The sequence below is a fragment of the Anomalospiza imberbis genome, chromosome 16 (assembly GCF_031753505.1).
Source record: "Anomalospiza imberbis isolate Cuckoo-Finch-1a 21T00152 chromosome 16, ASM3175350v1, whole genome shotgun sequence".
In the NCBI taxonomy this organism is placed as follows: Eukaryota; Metazoa; Chordata; class Aves; order Passeriformes; family Viduidae; genus Anomalospiza; species Anomalospiza imberbis.
In genome coordinates, this window is record NC_089696.1 from 3,072,272 (window position 1) to 3,093,031 (window position 20,760).

General features: G+C 50.3%; 1 protein-coding gene across 3 annotated transcripts; it reads left to right on the plus strand.

The window, feature by feature from the left end:
- Positions 1–61: 61 nt before the first annotated feature.
- Positions 62–20,324, plus strand: FAM234A (family with sequence similarity 234 member A). Of its 3 annotated transcripts, none has more exons than XM_068206603.1 (13): positions 62–130; positions 6,036–6,338; positions 7,420–7,536; positions 7,700–7,888; positions 11,430–11,560; positions 14,426–14,555; positions 15,013–15,151; positions 15,441–15,581; positions 15,939–16,017; positions 16,438–16,590; positions 17,379–17,481; positions 17,624–18,340; positions 18,378–20,324. In XM_068206603.1, the coding sequence occupies exons 2-12, from the start codon at positions 6,080–6,082 to the stop codon at positions 17,833–17,835; spliced, it is 1,653 nt and encodes a 550-aa protein (XP_068062704.1). In that variant the 5' UTR covers positions 62–130; positions 6,036–6,079; the 3' UTR covers positions 17,836–18,340; positions 18,378–20,324. The 3 variants fall into 3 exon arrangements, with proteins under 3 accessions (XP_068062704.1, XP_068062706.1, XP_068062705.1); XM_068206605.1 differs by lacking the exon at positions 62–130 and adding an exon at positions 2,485–3,057; XM_068206604.1 differs by lacking the exon at positions 62–130 and adding an exon at positions 5,483–5,957.
- Positions 20,325–20,760: the final 436 nt, after the last annotated feature.

A 20,760-nucleotide genomic window follows, 5' to 3' on the forward strand; every position in this document is an offset into this window, starting at 1 on the left:
CCGCCGCCGAAACCGGACGGGCCCGGCCCCGCCGCACCGAGCGGAAGCGCTCCCTCCGCCGGACGTCACTTCCGCCGGGCGGAGGCGGGCATGGAGGCGGAAGTGACGGCGGCGGCGGCGGCGGCGCGGGGTGAGTGCGGAGCGGGGCGGGCGGGGGCCGGGGGGTGCCCGGGGCCGCTCCCGGCGCAAGATGGGCTCCTGACGCCTCCGTGGGCGCGTACCGAGAACACGGCCTTGTCCCGGCCGCGTCACCGGGCGCTCGGGGAGCGGAGCCGGCTCCCGAAGCGTCCCCGCTGGCCGCGCGCTGCCGCCGGCTCCGGGAGCTTGGGGTGGCAGTGGCAGCGCTGGGGTCGGTGCAGCCGCGGGGCCGGGGCTGTTGGGCCGGTGGGAGCCCGCGGCTGTCAGCGCTTGCGGCCCAGCCCTGCGGCCTTCCCTGCCGACTCGAGGGGTTTGCTGTCCGCCTTGAGCAGCTCAAGAAGCGTCCCCACACCATAGCGAGAAGCCTGGGAAAGAACTGAATCCTTTTTTTCCAAAGCGCCGGTTGCTCCCTTTGATCCGAGCTCCTTTTTCCCGAGGCTGGCAGCTGCGAGGGGGCCTGGGGAGGTGCTCCCGCAGCCCCTGGGACTGCGGGTCTGTGCTTCAGGCAGAGCAAGCCCCTCACCTCTGCAAAGCTCAGCACACCCACAGCCTCAGCGCTCTTCCTGGAGAGGCTTAAAGTCCTGCTGCTCTTTCCCTCGAGCCTGGTCTGCAGGCGTGAATTACAGGGCTTTTTGCCGAATGAAAAATACTGCAATGTGTTCAACCTCATTTCCAGCCTGTTCTCCTTATTTTGTAAAGCAGAAACGTCTTGTGTAACAGCTGGGAGGAGAGGGACAGCCTGTCCTGCAGGGAGGGACTGGAGCCAGCCCTTCCTGGTACCTGGGCAGGATTGGGCTGCTTGAGGAGCTGAGAGGCTGCCAAGGGATGGATGTGTGACGAGGGAGCTTTGCTCTGTCTGTGTGACAGAAAGAAAAATTCAATTTCTGAGAGCATCAAAGTAGTTTCTCTTGAAGGTGGCTGTGAAAGACAACAGCATCTGGAGGAAGGCCGTTGTTTCACAGAATCATGGAATGGTTTTGGTTAGATAATAAAGATTATCTTGCTCCATGGGTAGGGACACTTCTACTGGACCAGGTTGCTCTAAGCCCCATCCAACCTGGCCTTTGACCATTCCTTTCATGCTGCCATAAATCTCTCTAGGCTGTGCAGGAGGCAGCATGGAATTCTGACCTGTGGAGTGAGTGCCCCACCTAAAAAATGTACTTTTTTTGTCTTTTGAATAAACCCACATGAAATGAGCACAGCCTTTTCCAGGGGGTTTTTATCCCCAGAGATCTCTCCTGAGTCTCTTGTGCGCTCAGTCTCTGGCAGTGAGGGATGTCACCGTGCTTCTGAGGCAAGAGGGGAACCCTGTGGGTGCCTGTGATGTGGGAGGTTGAAGCACCCTGCTGACAGCTGCCCTTGGAGTTGGCACAAGGGATCTGCAGCAGTTGGTGAGAGGAGTGGCTTGGACGCTGTGGAGCTTGTAAGCCGGGGGATGATAAATGATTGGTGTTTCTGCAGCTCAGTTGTTATTGCTGGCCTGACCTGTAATCAGTTCCACGCAGCTTTAATGCTGTTCTTCGTCTTCAGAGTTTTGATCTTCCCATTGCTCTCATGGAAATAATACTGGGTTTTGTTTTGCTCTTCCCTAAACAGTTTGAGTTTCTGTATTTAAACTCCTGTCTGTAGTGAAAACTGCCCTGGATAAGAGTTTTCTCCTACAAATGACAGATGTATCACAGTGCAAGGTGGTTGTGCTCTGGGGGAGTTTGTAATTCCCTTGCTGTGAGTGCTCTGTGGCACGTGCTGTGTCTGCACTGGAGGGTTAAATGGCATTTCAGAAGAACCAGCCCCAGCAGGAGAATCCCAGAATGGTTTGATTTGGAAGGGACCTTAAGGCTCATCTCATTCCACCCCATGCCATGGGCAGGGGACACCCTCCACTATCCCAGGTTTCTCCAAGTCCTGCCCAGCCCTGTAAACTTCCAGGGGTGGGGCGGCCACAGATTCTCTGGGAAACCTGTGCATGGCCAGTCTCGTTGGTGGGGTTTGGATTACAAGCTGTGTCCTTAGAAAGGCCTTAGGGACATGCCAGGAGCAGGGGTGCCCCAGTGCCAGACAGGGATGGTCTCCTCAGGTCAGTGTCCCCGGCCAGCCCTTGGCTGTGACCTGATGTCGGGAAGGAGCTGTGAGCTGCAGATGACCCAGCAAAATGATAAGCTTGAGTGCAGCATGCAACCTGAGTGTCTTTGGGGGAGCAAAGCTCATTTTGGGAAATCTTACATGTTATTTCTTCTTGTCCTGATGTAAGTGGGACTGCAGAAGAAGGAACAAATGACCCGAGACTGAATGTCACAGCAGGTGACTGCCCAGTGAGTTTGCTGCAGTGTCACAGAGTGCATGGGATCAAAACCCAGCAGTCTGCTAAAGGAAAATAGCTGTGATAGGAATGTTGCATCTTATTCAGAGCAAAACCTGGCTGTTTTATCTTTATTGATTGCAGCTTGGGGCTTCAACAATTTCTGGTTGACAGGAAGGAAACCTCTGAGGTGCTTGAACTAAGCAACCAAACAAAACCAAACCAGCCAAATGCTGTGTTTGTGTTCCTGAAGTGTCCAGTCAGAACCTGATTTCATCATTCTGTGGAAGACAGAAATGTGTTGAACATCAAATCTAAGTTACAGTATATTGCTAGAAATTTTCTGGGAAGAGCTGGTGCCCAGTGACATTCCAGATGCTGTGGTTTGGTGTTTTATGAGTGGAAAATGAGTTAAACCTTTCCAATGCACGGATCCTTAAATGGTTTCTGTCACCAGTCTTCATCCACCTAACTGTCTGAGGTTCTCTGTGCTTGTCAGGCAGTTCTGTCTGCCGCTGGTGGTTTGTCCCTTGGGTTTAGCTGTGCAAGTGTCTCTGGTTTAAGGCAGATCAGATCTGTAAACCTGCTCTGTGGCTTCAGGAAACAGGACAGTGGAGGTGAGTAAAGCTGTGTTTGTCCTGTCCCTGTTGTTACTGTGGTACAGGAAGGGGTGTTTGTTCCCCCTCAGCTTGTGCTGAGGACTGCTCCCAGCTCATCCCATGGCTGGGGGAAGCAACCTTTAAAGCTTGGGAGCCCTGGAGTCTGAGATGCAGATCCTGGCTGTGCTGCCTCACTCCCTGGCCTGTGTGGGTTCAGTTTGGGTTTGTCACATGCGTTTTCTAATTATTTCTCATTCTACAAGGTCTTTTTCCCATGTTTTCTCCTGTCCCCGGATCTACTGCATGTAGTGTGTGTTACACTGCAGCAACACAGAATGCTGTCGCTTTCTGCTCCCCTGAAAGGTGCCTGGATGTGTTGAACTTCCCAGCTGAGTTATTCTGTGTCCTGTTCCAGCAGGAGACAAGATGTCGGCTGCTAGAGGACAGTAAAACCATCTCAGATGCACACTATCATTTTCTGCTTGTCTTCAATTAAACTGATTACCAGCCCTCTTTGTTGTTGAGCTCGGGCCATTCCACATGCTGCCAGCATGTACTTTGGCAGCAGCAGGCACTGGGATTTCCTGCATTGTTTGAGCCTTGGCCATTGACCTTTGTGGTCCTCGTTCTGGCACCGCCTCTGCTCTGGCAGGGGTGCAAAGGGCATTATTCAAACCTTGAAAGAAAAGAGAGAAAATTGCTTTAAAGGCATTGAGGGCTCTTTGTGCTTGGTGGCTCCGTAGGATCGTCACTGCAAAAAAAGAGGGGAATTACTGGGGTTGTCAGGATAATTACTGCTGTTTTATTGTTCTCATCCCAGTCTAGATGACAGCGCTGAGATTTATAGTGAGTCATAAAAATATGCCATCAATGCTGTGTTAGGTGGTGTCCCTTTTGGACAGAGAGGGGAGAAGCCTGGGTTTGGTTCCTTTTGGGAAGTCTCATAGGTGCTGGTATGCCCTGGATCTTTCCCAGCTCTATACTGGGAAGCCGTGGAGGTTCTGCTGGAGAGGCTGGTGGGATTGTGCTGGAGCCCTGTTGCAGCCCATGCTGTGGGTGCTGGTTTTGAGAAGATCCCCCTCTCCATGCTGCTGGAGATGGGCCCTCCAGGGACACACGAGCCACCTGCCCCAGTACAGGGGAGGTCACATAACTCACTCCTGCCACTGTCCCCATCGCTGTGGCCGTGGCTGCTGCACAGCAGTAAATCATTTGCTCAGCCTGGGCCTGGAGCCTTGTACCTTGAACCTGCTCAAGGCCTGGTGCAGTAAAAGAGCAACGCTCAGCTCGGGGCAGAGGCTGAAAGCACCACTTGATCTGTTGTTCCCCTTTCCATCTGGAGCCTGCCTACCCATCAGGTGCCTGCTGGCAGTCTAGGAATAGCCAGGCTTGTGTAGGTGTCCCTGGTGTGGCTGGTGGGCTGATGAGAAGGGCAGATGAAATCCTTGGAGTAAGATCTTTGGAATAACATGCACCTTCTGCATTATTGATTCGTTTGCATGGTATTGTGCAGGTTGAATTAAATTATGTGGAGTGAGATCCTGTACCTGATGTAGAACAAATGCCAGAGTGCTCGGGTTGGAGGAAGTGCTTGTAAGTCCAGCAGGCTCTGAGGTTAAAGGGTTGACAGTGCCAGGCTGATCTGCTGATTCTGTGCCTCAGGCTTGCCTTGCCGTGGATCTGTCCCCCTGTGATTTGTGCCCAGAAGAGAAGAGGCCTCTACAGTGGGACAGGGACAGCAGGGACAGCCTGGGGAGCCACAGCTGCTTGAAAGAGCTGAGCCTCCCCAGGGTGACTCATCTTGTGTTTCACAGAACCTGTAAATGAGCTTGGGTAGAAACGTGAGACACAGCGAGCCCTGTTGCTGCTGGAGTTGAAGTCCCATGCTTTGCACTGTGTTGGTGCTGACTTTAAGCTCTTTTCTGCTGGGGAAGTAAATGGCTGCAGTGGACAACCCAGACACATGACTGCTGGGGCACAGTCATGGAAAATTGGCTTGGTTGTCGTGGTTATTTACTCTGATATAACTTTTCATAACACTGTCAAGCAGCTTTTTCCAAGCCTACTGGAATGTGTTATTCTTTATTTCTTCCCTTGTGGTATTTTTTTAAAGAAGCACTGTCAGAGAATCTGTATAAAACATGGATTTTTACTGTTGTTGTGGGTAATGACTTACAGGCTCCTTTAACTGACTAGGGCTCTTTCCCCCCCCCCCCCCCTTTTTTTAGCAAATTAGCACAGAACACCTCTGTTTATTGTCGTTGTAGCCCAAGGATATGATTTGTAGCATGAAAAGCTATAATAGCAGTTGTTAACTCTTCCAGTGTGATGAAATCAGATTTGCCTGATTTTAGTCTCAACTCCTGCCTTGTTTTTCCTCTGGGGAGGGAAGTCATCACTCTCTTGACTTCTGCAGGGCTGGGCTGCTGAACTTACCCAGGGTTTCTCATGTAAGAAGGTGTTGAAGAGCTTTGGTTTGCTCCTATACAGAATGCTCTGGTGTTTGTTTCTCTCTCTCCTGGGGAAGCTCAAGTGCACATTACAGTAGAGAACAGCCTTATGTTGGGATATAAAGGCCACAAGTGTTTCCTTTCACCTCTCCAGCTCAGAGTCAGGCTGACATACACGGGAGGTGGCAACAAGTCTTTGCAACAAAAGGAGCTTTTGGGGTGTTTTTCTTGAGGGAGATCTTCAGACCAGTCAGTCCTTTCTGCGTGGGGTCTGTAGCTTTCTTTGTCCAGCTCTAGCAGAGTTGATTTCCTCCTCTGGAGAAGAATTGGTGCTGTTCCTGCATTCCACAAACGCTCTCCATTGCTCTGTGTGGGAGACCTCCGGCACCAGCAGTGTGTTGTATCCAGCTCTGTGACACTACACTGGTTTGCTCACCTCCCATTAAATGTTTCCAGTGTGAATATCAGGTAGTAACAGAATATTTTAATTGATGTTTTAAAAATATGTTTCAAAATGTATTTTAACTTCTTTTTCCATTGTTGCAGGTGAAGGGGGAGAAGGGTGTCTGTATACCGATGAATGAGCTGTGATGGATAACAAGGACTCAGAAGCTGAGATCCACCCTCTGAAGACTGAGGATGTAAAAGCTCAGGAGAACCATGAAAACTATGTGGAGAGGAGGATTGTCAAGTCCTCGGGGCTGTCCCGGCTGTCCCGGTGGCGCACTGCTGCCTTCTTCATCTCCCTGTTCCTCTGCCTGATCATTGTGTTTGCTTTCTCCTTTATCATTCCCTGCCCAGAGAGGCCAGTTTCAGAAAGAACATGGTTCCAATACTACAACAATGCAGGTGAGCTTGCTGCAGCAGTATAAATACTTCCCAAGAGTCCTTTTCCTTTCTGTGCCATGGATTTGGGTTGTGGGCCTCTACCTAAGCACAACGTGGAGCCAGACCTGCAGGGAGCCAGAGCTGTGCAGCCCTTGGGAGCCAGAGCTGTGAATACCTGACCTGGATAAGCAATGGCCCATCATAATTGGAGTGGCCTTCCAGGAGGTGTTTACAGGATCTAGTGGAGAAATTAGATGCTGCTCTGAAGTGCTAACAAGGTAGCAGGCTGGCCTCAATCACAAAAAAATACATGAGAAAGGGTATCTGGGAATAATCCTCTGTTGAAGCTTGCTCTTTAAAATGTTCCCTTGGAGTTTGACCTGAGGTTGGAGGCAATTAGGCCTTTTTTCCTCTGTCACTTTGACTTTCTCCCTTTTCCCCATGGCTAACAGGAAGGGGAGAAGAATAATTCCATCTTGTTTTTTTTAATAAATTGCTCTGTATTTATTATAGCTATTTTTATTCTGGTTGCTTTAGTTGGCTCTTCAGCCTGGGTCCTGCTCCCCAGTGGCTCAGCAATAGCTTCTGGGAGAGCTTTTCTTTAATCTTGTGTGCAGTAGGTTGTGCTGGATGTGCTGTAACTGCAGAGATAGTGCTCACAGCAGGGACTGAGCTGCGTGTGGTGCTGCAGACATCCCAGGTGCTGCTACTCTGAGCTCAGGAGAGCTGCTTTTAGCTGATAGAAAGATGGAGTATCTGGGTTTTGTGGGGCTTGGGTGGGGCTTCTTTATACTTTGAGAATAGCAGCCCCACTCCAAGATCACAGTTGTTCTTTGTTCAGCATAGTTCAAATTCTGGCTGCTTGCCTCTTAAAAAAGACATCCTCTGGGGGATAGCAAATTGAAAAAATTGTTTGGCACTAACTTCCTGTCCTTGGTACTTGTGTACTTTTTTTTTTTATATAAAAGCCAATTTGTCCTGATGTTACACTGTCCAGGATGGAGGCAGTGAGTAGGTCTCTAGGAATTTGTGTTTTGCTCCAACTTTCTCTGCTGTGGGCTAAGAAAATCCTCACCAGAGCCTGGCTTGTGTTCTCTTGCAGTGCCCTACCCTTTCCTTGCTATAGAAGATGTGAGTGAAAACAAAGTACAAGATGTGCTCTTTGCTTTCAAATCCAGCCACGGCAGCAGCAGATTCAACACGTCCTGTCTGGATGAAGGTACCTGATCCAGAAATGCTTTCTAGTGAGGGCTGTCCTTTCTCTTCTAGTTCCAGTTAGTGACTGGGTGGGGAGAGGAGCTGGGTGAGTCCCGGCTCCTGGGTGGTGCAGGGCAGCAAAGGTGGGTGCAGTGGCAGCTCCCTGTGATGCCTCTTGTCCCCAGGGCTGCCGTCTCCCTGTGCCTTCGTTGCTGCGGTGTCTGGCACGAACGGCAGCGTGCTCTGGGAGAGCCCTGCTGCAGAGGACGTGCAGTGGCTGCAGTGTGGCATCCAGCAGCTGGGCACAGCAGCGGCCCCGGGCTGCCTCGTGGTGGAGAAGCCACTGTTCCTTACAGCAGTCAGCCTGCGCTCAGGTGAGTGCCAGCAGGGGATGGGCCACTTGCTTGCCTCACCTCCAGGGGGGATGTCAGCGTGACGTGGCTGGCTGGTGCTAACAATGGGCACTGGGTATTTATTGTCTTGGAAGCCTTGCCAGAGCCGCTTGCTGGGCGTTGAGGTGCACGTGCCCTCAGCCTCGCTGTTCCAGAGGTTTGGTGGGGGTTTGTGCCAGCCACTGTTTCATAAGACCGGTGTTCCAACAGCTTTTGAAACTGGAGGAGCAGTCACTAGCTGTGAGTGTTACTGTATACTCTCCAGAGTTAGACACAAACCTGCACCTGCAACGTTTCCCAGTTATTTGTGTGTGCATGCCAGGAGTGCCTGCTGTGGCAGGAGTGGGAGTTCTAGGCATTTAGGATTTTAGAGTTGTCAAGGAGAGCACTTAGGATAAGTGCTTGCCAGTCTGTTTCAGTAGTCTACAATTCTGCCTAGCTCCTCTGGAAAGGTTTCTTCCTTTCTAAACTTAGAGGTGGAGAAATTCATCATCATCATCTTGCCTAATGTGGGTGGGGGTAAGGAGTGCCTGTACTACTTTAGGAACAGTGATCATCTGCTGCACCATGAACCCTCCTTGCTGGTGAAGCCTAAAATACATTTCCATTTTGGAGGTCACTGTTTCAAAGGTCTGAACAATATATCTTCTCCCTAGGATCCCATCCTTTGTATCTGGTATTAAACCCTTCACACCCTGTTTTCCAAAAATTGGAAAAAAGAAATAGCAAGAGGTACAGCTCTAAGAAATCTGAGGAAAATCTGGTGTAGCTTTTAATTTCCAGTGTACAGATGGAAGTGTAGATACACACTGAGCTAGAAAGTTTCTGTACCAACAGAGACATCTTATCAGCATTTCCCTCATGCTTTAGCACAGGTTATTTTTAGACTATTAATGAAGTGGTTACTTTCAGGTCAAAGTGTAGAAAGTTGGCTGTGGAGCCAAAGGCTTGTAACTAAAGACAGCCATAGAGGCAAATGTGGAGAGAAGGAGCTAGGCTAAACTACAGGTCACAGCAATACAGCAAAGAAAACATTCCATAGATAACTTCAAAGCAAGAGAAGAAAAAATGCATCAGATAGAAAAATGAATAACCCAGGAGTTTATGTATTTAATGCTTTTTTGCTATTAAGTAGGTTAAAAATGGTTTCTGAGCTTTGCTGACTGGGGGTTAGGAGGGCAGAACAGAATAAAATGTATTTAAATAGGCTAAATGTATTCAAAGAGGCGAAGTCTAACTTACATCACAGTGTGCTAAAAACAGTAGCCAGCACAATCTTTAGCTGTTAATGATTCATCATCGGGAGGATTTGGTGAGATTCCAGGGCTCTCAGGCTGTCTAGCCCCTGCCTGTAGGAAGATTGAAGGAGAGATAGGCAGATTATCATCTGACTGTGTCTGATGTGGTTTTGATCTTTAAATGTTGATAAAGTTAGTGGTTTTTTTATCAGTTGAAGTGGTGTTAAGTCCTGCTTTCTTCATTGCCACAAGGAGTGACCAGAGTGGGCAGGAAGGGAAGTGTAGGAGTGTATGCTCCTGTTTCTGTGGGACATCTAACATTCCTGCTTCTTCATCTTACCAGCAAACTGGGACACATAGGAGCTTAAGATTAGCTGTTCCAGGTCAAAGCAAAAGTCTTTGTAGCTGTGTATTATTCCATCTCTGCCGTAGCCTTAGGCAGAGACTTGAGAAAGAGGACAGGAGTAAGAGTTTTGTTACGCCTGCTCTCTACACCTGATCCTCCAGCAGCCTGAACAGTGAGCCCCGTGGGTGGTTCTGGTCTCCTGAGGGATTGGGCAGAAAGGGCACCATGATGATCAGATGATGGAACTGCTTCTGTGTGAGAAATCACTAAATAAATAAACCAGAACTCCAACCTGGAGAACGTCTGACAGGGAGAAAAAATCTCTGTGTCCTCTGCCTCTGCTTGAAGTGACAGCTGAGCTCAGTCTTCTGAGTTCTGATTTTATTATTCCTTCCAGACAAAAAAACCCCAACCCTTTCACCCAGGTTAGATTTGCAGTCTAGGCACTTGCCTGATTTCCATCTTGGCTCCTCTTGCCGTGCTGGTGCGGTGACCCCGGGCTCTGAGGAAGCGCCGTGGCACTGCAGATGTCAGACATGGCAGTCCCATCTCCTGCTGATGGAGCAGGAGAGGGCTGGTTTCTGTGCTCTCTGAGGGCTGGGTTAGAGCATGGAAAACTTCTCAAGTGCTTGGTGTTGAATCCAGCTCAGTGTCACCTGTTTCTCTTAACTCAGACTGTTCTTTTAAGAGAATAAGATCATTTCTCCCAAACTCTGTCTGCTGTCTAACCACCAAAGATTAGAGCCTTCTGCACTGACAAGTGAATTTCATTAGCCTGGTCTTACTCTTGTACCTTTGGACAGTCCTGAAGCTAGAATTTAAAACTTCTCTTCTTCCTCTGCCTGCTTATTTTCTTCGAGGGCAAAATTCTTTGCCTTCCCATGATTTCCTAAGGAAGCTAGGAAATCTGCTCCCTTCACTTCACATCTGTTGTCATAGTAACAAATCCTTGTGGTTTTTTTTTTTCAGTGTTGCAGTAAAAGCTTTGGAGCAATCCTACTAGAAATCAGCCTGCCTTAAATTATTGCAGACAGCATCAAGTAGTAATTCCTTGGCTTTCAGTCCAGCTGCCTTCCTGACAAAGAACAGATGATTACTTTGCATTCCTGAAATGATAATTGCTGTGTGTGATGCTGGGTAAAGGGGAGGGTAAACATTTGCCCTGGGAGCACCTAATCAGATGCTGAAGTGTTCATTAGAAAAAAAAAAAAAAAAAAAAGAAACCCCCCCCCCCCCCCCAAAAAAAAAAAAAAACCCAGCAGTGTCCTCCCTGCCAGATTCCACTGCAAATTCCACTGGTCAGTGACTGGAAAGTGGCCCACAGCCATGGACAGTGGATGGAGAGAGCCACTCAACTGGTCTGGAGCTGTTGAAGAGAAACCCACACCAGCCACCCCCCTGTTTTTTAAAAAAAGCAAAGCTTTGTTGCCTCAGTTTACAATCAAGTTTGGGTGTGTGTGTTCTTCAGACAAGGGAGAGGTGGGATGTGGCTAGTCATGTCAGTGGGGAAACATCTGCAGGAGGCAAGTTGCAGCAAAGAAGGTTCTGTCAGGAGTTGCAGCAGCACTGGTCAGAATTCGCCTGCTTTATGGTCTCAAAATGTCTGTGCAGATTTAAGTGCACAGCAGCAGGGATTTAGATCACAGCAAAGGCTTCTCCATGCCATGAACATGCTGGGAAGCTTGTTAACCAAAGGCACAAGGGAAGCAAGCTGTTCTTTGTGCCAGGGTGTTTGGGTGCATTCCTGCAGGCAGCTAGGATTGCTTTCCAATGTAAGATGAAAGGATACTGGGATTCATTGGGAATGCAGAAAAGCAAGGAAGTACCCCATGATCAGCATAAATGTGGCTGGTTTGTGGTGCTGATGGGCTGGAACAGGAGCATTATTAACCTTTCAACCTAAGATGCCTTTTAATGACTGTTTCCCACTGTGTTCCAGGGGAAGTTCTGTGGAGGCAATCCCGTGACTTTGGAGCTAATTATACTATGCTGACTCCTTTATCAGTGATTCCAGATGTGGATAATGATGGAGTTCAGGACCTGATAATCTTTATTACTAAAGAAGGCCAGGTATGTCATCCTGAAGCTCTGATAAGCCCAGTGGCTGCCACAGAGGATGGCAGGAATGCTGTTTATTTCCACCTTGTAGTCTCAGAGGAAGTGTCCAGAGGCCTCTGGTTTCTCTGGGTTTGGGGTGGGTTCTTTCCCACCCTCCAGAGATGTACTCCCAAATCAGCACAAGTGTTTTATGGTTTAAAAAAATGAAATAAATCAAAGAGCTGGGCAGCAATCCCTCCCCCTTTTCAGTGTGCTCTCCTCACTGCATGTTCCTGTGCTGTCTGGGGAGTGAGCTGGGGCAAGATGAGCTTGCACTTTTCTGCTTCTCTGCTTAGAGAAGTGGAAGCGAACAAACCTTGACAGCTTTGGCTCTTAGATCAAAGCACAGCTGACAGTCAGTGCTTTTGTACCAGCACTGCCCTTTTCTGATCCCTTCCCTCTCTCTGCCTGTGGTCTGCTTTGCACTGCTCTTCCCAGTGTCACTGTGCTGGTTAATTGTGATCTGAGTTCATTTAGTGAAACAGCTGCTGGTGGTATTATCTCCTTCCAAATATTGCTTCTCCCATTTCTGAGAGGAGGAAAGTCATGTAGCTAGAACAGTTTTTCTGCTAAAAAGCTACATCCACCATGGAACGGCACAGCATTGTCTGCATGCCCAGTCTGTCCTGTCCAAAGCACACAAGTTACAGCTCCCTCTGGGTCTGATGGGAGCAGTGGGAGCCCCATGTCCTCATACCAGAGCCATGGAATCATTAAGGTTGGAAGAGCCCTCTGAGATCATGGAGTCCAACCTGTGACCAATCCCCGCCTTGTCACCCAGCCCAGAGCACTGAGTGCCACCTCCTGGCTTTCCTTGGACACCTCCCACAATGGTGACTCCACCACCTCACTGGGCTGCCTCTTCCAATGTTTAACAACCCTTTCTGGGAAGAAATTCCTCCTGATGTCCAGCCTGAACCTCCCCTGGCACAGCTTGAGGCCATTTTGCCTTGTCCTGTCCCTGTTCCCTTGGAGCAGAGCCTGACTCCCACCTGGCTGCCCCCCCTGTCAGGGAGTTATGGAGAGTGAGAAGGTCCCCACTGAGTCTCCTTTTCTCCAGGCTGAGCCCCCCACAGCTCCCTCAGTTCCACCTCACAGGACATGTGCTCCAGACCCTTCCTCAGCTCTGTTCCCTTCCCTGGACCTGCTCCAGCACCTCAGTGTCCTTTTGGAATTGAGGGGCCCAGAACTGGGCACAGCAGTCGAGGTGTGGCCTCACCAATGCCCAGTACAAGGGCAGAAGCACTTCCTTGGCTCTGCTGGCCACCCTATGGCTGGTACAAGCCAGATGCCATTGGCCTTCTTGGCCAATGTACTCCACAAGAAAATAGGGTTTTGCTGTCCAAGGCATTGTTGTTGCCAGAGTCACCAGAAATTCTATCTTCTCCACCTCTTACAGTTCTCTCTGTTTTCTTTCCTCCTTGCTTTTGCTATCCCAGTTATCTCACAACTTTTGCTTTTTTAATCTTAGGCAGCCAAGAAAAGTTTGAATGTAGCCTCTGTTCTGCAAGACTGCCTTTTGATCTGTTTTCCATTTAAGCTCTCTTGCTATCTTGGTATGAAATCCCTTCCTCCCTCTGGATTTGGCAAGCACTCTGCCAACTTAAGGAAAGTATGTTCTCTTTTGAGAAATCACGCAAATGTAGGAGATGGAGTGAGTTCTGCAGCTTGGAAAAGACTGGTCAGAAGGGAGATTCAGCACTCAAGTAGAGGAGCTTTGTAGCTATCAAGGACTGCAGTTGAAAGAACGGAGCTCTGAGAAGTCTGTAGAAGGGTCTGTGTGCAGGGGGTTAGATGCAGCATTTCCAGAGAATCACATTAAGCCCTACCTGCTGCAAGCTTCAGTACAAACACATCCCAGAAAATGTGCTGGTTTTCAGGATCCGTCTCCTGTGGCAGCGCAGAGGGGTTGGCAGTGCAGCAAGGAAAAGGTTGTGTTTTCTCACTCCCTGTGTAAATACCCCTGGCTGTCACTGTCCTGGGGCAGCCACTGGACCAGTAAATGTGCAGCTGATCTACCAGAGCTGGTGTGTGTCTCCTCCCAGTGCGGGAGGCTGGGTGTAGCTGGTGGATGTGCTGTTCTCCCTCTCCAGTTGTGTTCTCATTCTCCCTTTGTCACCTGCCAGACTCCAGATTTGCTTTGGGAGCAGCAGATTTCCTTTGCTTTCCCAGTCCCTCCCTCTCAAGGTAGAGGGAAGGGTTCCTGCCTGACTCAGCATGTCTGATGGATGCTGTTTCTCTTGGTCTGGTGTTTCATTTGTTCCTAAAGTCCATTGCACTCCCCAGACTCTGACTGTTGCTCAGACATTAAAATCTGATCCTGACTGTAACCTTTATTCTCCTGGGTGAAATGTTTTTAGTGGATTTTGTTACCCTGCACAAAGAATAGGAAAAAAACCTATCAGCTCTTTTATCTTCTTGGACTCACATGAGCCTAAGGAGGAGTAGATTAGGGCACTTAAAACATTTAGCGGAGCTGCCATTTGAAGCCAGGTTTCCCATGTCCATATGCTGCATTGTTACCAACATTAGGTCATCTCCATCTTAGGCTTGAATGGATCTTTGCTGTCCTTACAGAGCTGGGGCTGCTGTTCCACAGTCTCAGTCTGTAAGGAGGAGGGTGAGTGACAGAGGTAGCAAATTCTCAGACCAGGTGGCTATGCTGGAAATGGTTTTCAAACTTCCAGAAGAATTCAGAGCAGAGGTGTCACTGAACTCATGCTCACTCCTCCAAAACCAGGGAGAGACTTTCCATCCAAGCCTGTGCTGCTCCCATTCAGTTGCTGTTCAGTACCAGCTTTAACCTTGTTGGTTGTCTTTAATCCCTTCCCTGCCTAGGTGAAGGTCTTCATCCATTCAGGAAAAACTGGCCAGCAGATCGGCTCCATGGGCAGCCTGAGGGTGGATGGCATCGCTCGCTACGTCAGGCTACAGCTGCACTCCTCCTCCTACTTCCTTTTCTACACAGGTACAGCTCTGCTTGGGAATTCAGTCTGAAAGAGTGATTGTAGCTGAGATCAGGGTTAGTAAACATCATCTGAGAGTGTGTTTTGCATTCTTACAAGCTGTGTGGAGCTTTCACCTAGTCAAAGAGCTGTTCGGGGCCAAGAGAAGGGGGGGGCTTCTGCTTAAACTGCAGTTTGTTATGTACTGTAGTGATTTTATTTAACAAATGTCAAGCATGAAAGGATTAGGCAGTCATTTATAGCAAATGATTACTGTGGAACACTTGGATTATGAACAGATAAAATGTTAAAAGCATTCAATAGCAGGCTTGAGTCTCAAAATACCACTACAACTCTATGATGCAAGCCCTAAAAATATAGTTGATCTGACAGATCTGGAAAATCATAGAGTTCAGAAGAAGGGCAGGATAACTTATCTTTCTCATTCTTGCTTCTTTTTTATTTATTGTTTTTACACAGAGAACTCTCTCTATGCATATTCCCTGGAAGATCTGTGCAGTGCAGTAGTTGGGGTGGAAGTTAAGCTTCTCAACTTCCAGCCGGATTCTCACTGGGAGAAGCACATTGACCCTGCCACGCACCGCTTATCTCTTCTCAGGTGTGAGGTTATGTCTTGGAGGCTGGTGGAATGGGGGGTGCTGGTGTTCCTGACGGGATGGCTTGGTGGGACTTAGTTCTCTCCTGGCTATGTGATTTTTGGACTAGGAGCACATCCAAAGTTCAGGACAAGGGTTGGTGTTAATGGCTTCATCGGGGATTCACAGAAAAGCAGACAAAGCACATTGAATTTTCCTATTTGGATTTACTGTGCATGGAAAAAACTCCAAACTTCACAGTAAAACCATGCATGGTCTAAAAAGCTTAATAATTTCTCTGTCCTTGTTCAGATTTGGAGACATTCACTACCTGGCAAAAGTTCCTGGGCACTCAAGGGACAACATCTTGGTTGTGGACTCAGAGATGGCTACACTGATCAACACAAAAGATCTCCACATTGTGTGGACCCTCAATGTGTCCCGTGTTTTGAGGTAGTGTTTTCAGTGTGGGCTAGATGTGGCATTTCCAGATTCCCAGCAGCAGCAGTGTCCTGGCAGATGCAATTTTTTTTTTGCCTAGGTCATATCTTGATCTTGCTTGTTGTGTGGTGTCCACTCAAATGCTGGGAGCTGCTTCAGGAGGGAGGAGCTCAGAGCTTTGCTTCCTCATTTTATGCCTGCTGTGGTGTAGCTGGGCTCAGAGCTGGGGTGGTACCAGGCTAACCCAATGTTGTGGTGGTCAAGTCTCTTACCAGGGCAGGTGTGGGAGGATAGAGGCAACTGGGAAAGCAAAGTATACCCAGCCATCAGGGTGGGCTCAGATCTGTCCCTGCTCTTTCTCTCCCTCAGTGAGCCGCTGCTCGGTTACTACAAACCTGATACCCATGGTATTGTCCTGGAGAGTGAAATTGGACCCAACAGGAAGAAGGTTTGAAATTTCTTCCTTTTAACTTCCCATTTCTCTGTATGTCACAGCTCAAGCAGGAATTGAGCCAAGGACAGGATGTGTTCCCTCTGGCTGATTTTAGGAAGCTTTAAGCTCTGAAAGGATCTCTTTCAACAGGTTATTGAAGCCAGCGCAGGCACTTTAATTCTCTTCTCAGCAAGAGGCTTCAATGACAGAACTCTGAACCCCTTGATGTAGCTGCAAAACTTGTGATTTTAGTCTTACATGGCCAACCCCAGGTCTCACAGCTCTGTGATGCACTGCTTCACATATTTCCTCATCTTCCCATGTGTCACATACTTGTTCCCATAGCCAGTGTGAGGAGAGACAGCTGACCTGACTTCTCTCTCATGGCTTGTGAGATGCCTTTGTCATGAGTTCCTTTTCTTTCTTCCCTGCTAGGTTATGATTGTTGAGAGTGAATCTGGAGCAGTCCAATGGGAGCTGAAGCTGAACTCAGGACCAGGGAGCCCTGGCCCAGCCACACTTTCCACTGCAGATCACCGCTCTGCCTTCCTCATGTGGGGGGACTACCAGGAGCCAGGCAATGAGACAGTGAGTGTTGCTGCTGAGGGCTGCTCTTCTCCAGGCTTTGGGCCAGAATTGGGTGGAGTTACCCCCTTCTGACCGTGTTGATATTTCCATCTCTCTGTGCCACTGACACTGCAGCCTCATGCACTGGGTGTGGGGTCAGTGTCCACAGCTGTGTCCCTGCAGGTGGTGGTGGCACTGGCAGCTTTTGTCAGCCTCAGCCTGGTTATGTAGAGAAAATGAAATTGGTGGCTCTGTGAGCAAAGTCACTGCCCTGCCTTGGTGTGGCACTGTAGGTGAGGTGGGAGGCTTCTGGCCTGGCACCTCTGGAGCTGCTGCTGTTTCCCTGAGAGCCTCCCATGGCAGCATTGGATGCAGTGTTCTCTGTGGCCATGTGAATATCCTCTCTGTGCCCCAGGCAGCCTCAGCGCACAGCTCAGCTGCTTGCAGAGCCCTTGGGGCAGTGGCAGGCAGCACTGGTGACAGTTTGTGTCTCAGAGGCTGCTGAAACACCTCTGAGCTGAGCTTCCTCTGCTTTCCTTGCTTGCTCTGCCAACCCTGAGGCAAAAATCTGTCTCCTGCCTACAGCAGACAGGCCAGCTATTTGCAGGAAGCTTGGGGTGGGAAGGAGAGCAGTAAGCAAAATCCCAGCACTTGTCCTAATGGCATCGGTCAGGATGAGCTGGGCTGACACGGACAAGCGTCTGGCTGGGTGTATCCTGTCGAGTGTCAGTAATAGCTGAGCCTGGTACTGGTGTTGGCTCTGGGATAACGTGTGCGTCTGTGTCCTGATAGTGTCTTGTTGTTTGCAGAGACCCAGAGCTCCTCTCCAGAAGCTGTACCTTTTCCATCCTTCCTACACTAATGTCCTGTTGGAGCTCCGCAACAGCACCGACCAAATAATTGCGTTCACTGGTAAGTCCCCTCCTTGCAGCCCTCCAGCAAGGAGCTGCAGGAGAACACTGGTCCCTCCTGGCCCCTGTGGGTGCTGTTGGGTGTGGTGGCCAGTCCAGGCACAGAAGGCTGAGGCTGGATTTCCATGTGTTCCATGTTGCAGCGGCGCTGTTCGAGCGGAGTCGTCACGCCTGCTATGTGCTGCTGCAGGGCCCCCAGCCCGGCGAGGGGCCAGGCCCCGTGTCCATGATGAAGAGGAAACTGAAGGAGGATGTGGCGGTGAGCAGGGTGATCTGGCTGCGCCGCACGGCCGGGGACGACGAGCAGCACATCCGGGACCGCCTCTACAGGATGCGATTCCAGAGCCGAGATTGAGCTGGCCGAGGAACGGGGAACAGGGAGAGGCTGCCTCTGCTCTGCAGCCATGCTCTCAACAAGCCCAGAGCCTGCATTCCCATGGGAAGCTGCCTTTCTTGATCTGCAAACCAAAGCGTGGCTGGCAGGGAAGCACTCCCAGTGTCTAGGGACACCCAGGCTGTGGGGGCAGCTGCCAGAGTGTCTGTCCTCAGAGCTGATGGGACTTCAGTGCTTGGCCACCACTGAAGTGTCATCAGCTCAGGGAGGGGGGCTTTCCTCTCCATCCCTCTGTGCCCGCAGAGCTGTGCTGACTCAGGAGCGTGTCTGGATGAAAACATGTACTTGCTGAGGTGCCAGAATTGATGATTTCTGGGATGTCTGAGAAGTGGAGTTGGATGTCTGGGAAGTGGAGTTTGCTGTGTGGTGTTTGCTGTTAGATTTCCTTTCTGAGTCAGCTCTCCTGGTTGGGGAGAAGTGCTTGGCTGCAAGTTGATTTGCAATTACCCTCTCCTGGATTTGAGCCGTGCTTCAGTAGTGGAGGGGGTATGTGGTGACCCCAGCCATGGCTGTGGTGTGTCTGGTGTCACTTGGGCCAGCAAAGCACAGGTTAAAGTGTCATTCTACTTAGCAAATGGCCTTTTCTCCCAAGAACAGCCCCATGTGTCCTACTCTGCAGTCACCAGCCTACCTGTGTCTGTGTCATCTGCTGCTTCCTTCCCAGCCAGGCTGTGCAGTGTTGGTGGCACTGGGCTGGTGGGAGCTGGTCTCCCACCTGATGGATGCATCAATGTTCCTCCCTTCCCTCAGTCTGCTTATAGGTGGTGAGAGATCCACCCTGAGCTCAGGCTGGCTGGTCCTTGGAGGTACCACCACCACCTCCAGAGGATCTGGCTTGAGTAGAATGGCACTTCAACCTTTTCTGGGAGCTGGGATTGCTGCTCTGGGAAGCCCTGTACCCAAGAGGCAGTGCCAGCACCCTGCTCGTTCAGCCTTGCAGCTGCTGAGGAGCCTTCTCCAAGCACTGTCCCTGCTGCCAGGAGGTGGGCAGGAGCTCTGTGCTGCCTCCCTGCCCTTGGAATTGAAGTGATGCTGGGTGAGAATCCTCGAGCACTCTTCTCTCTGCCCAGTCCGGTATCCCGAGGGGATGAGACAGGTTGCTGTGTGAAGATGACATGTTTGTCCTTGAGATCTGTGTAGCACCATGAGGTGTTTGCTCTGCCCTGTCCTGATGGGTGCCAGTGCAGCCCGTAGAAACAAGGTGCAGAGCCTTGAAAACAGCTTGAACCAGCTACTCAGTCCTGAAAATAAAAATAGGCCTAAAAATAACCTCTCTCAGGCTCTGCAGTGCTGGAGGGGGTTTAGCCAGTGCCTCCCTCCCTTACTGAGTCTGACAATGGGGGATGTGTAGAAACACTGTAGGATGGGAATGTGCAGCATCAGGCATCAGCTCTTCCCTTCAGCCACTGCTGAGCCCAAGTGTGCCACTGGGCAGCTGCTGTCACCAGCTCACACCACAGCCCCAGCCCTCCCAGGCTGACAGCACAGGGAGCTGGGCTGCCTGGACACCTCCTGCTTCCAGCTGACCTGTGGCTGCCTAAAGGGTGCCCTGTCTCCCTCTGCCCCGTGACCCATACCCTGGGCAGTCAAGGGAGCTGTGCAGGAAGCCAGGGATGCTCTCTGCAGAGTGCTCCCCAACCTTCAAAGCACCCGGGGCTCAAAATTATGGGGTTGCCCTGTGCCTCTCTTCCCAGCTGTTTTCTGAGGGAGTGTAGGAGTGCAGGGAGGTGCCCCAGCTGTGTCCCCCAGCTTGGGTTTCCTCTTTGCTCAGCACCTTAGGCCTGACAGCCCCCCCAGTTCTCTGTGCCAGTGTTGCAGCCGTAAGAGGGCTTGGATTGAGGCTGCCCTTCAGCCAGCTGGGGCAGGGCACAGGGCAGGGGACCCTCAGGCTTGCACTGTAGTCCAGCCTGAGTGCTGGATGTGGATTGTTTCCTGCTGAGACTCCCGTGGCCGGGAGCAAGGGGAGTGCCTGGGGTACAGCCTGGGCTGCACTCTCACTGCACTCTCCCTCCTCAAATCCCTACCCAGACCTGACCTTCCCATAGGCACACTGAATGTTCCTTGAGGAGAGCTGGATTTTCAGCTCTGTGGAGCTTTCCTGGCTTTAAGTTGTCCAGTAATGTTTCTGGACAGTTTGGAAACGCAGATTTCACCGTGGCAGCTCAGTTAAACGCATCAGTGCCAAACCAGCACCTTCTTAACAAAACCAGTCTGTTTTCAGCTTATTTCCTGTGTAATTGGTTTTTTTGCAGTATTTAATGAATGACTTTGTGCCTTGATTCAATAACTCAGCTGGGTGGCAATGGCTATATCACTGTGTTACGTGTTAGTGTGGTTTTTTAACACTGAGATTGTTTGGTTTGGTTCTTTAACTTATTGCAAATTGTACCGTACAGGACTTGCTCTAACCGGAATGGTTTCAATAAATCCTCTTTTGCATTGTTTGTAAATGGTGCCCTGCTTTGGTGTTGCAGGTTACACAAGACTTTGAGATTTTTTGACAGCCCTTTGAGTGACCTCCCCAAGGCAGAACCCCCTCCTTGGGAGGGATCCAGGACTGCTGGTGATGCTTTGATGGCTGAGGTGCTGCCTGCTGCCCTGTCCTGCTTGCAGGCAGGTGATGGAAAAGGGAGAAGGCAGCGTGTGGAGAGAGGCTGGAGTTAGATAACAAGGCTGGGCCAGCCCATCCCTACCCCCTGCGTGGGGCTCTGTGACCTGGTTTTACACCCCAGATTCTCTCTGCAGTCCATCAGCACGAAAATCTCATGCCAGGGTTTGGACTTGGATCAAGCCGGAGGGAGACGCGTGGCGGGCGCTGTCCCCTGGAGCGCGGGACCATCTGTCACTGCCCGGTGGCTGCCAGCACCGAGGGCCCAAGCTCCATCC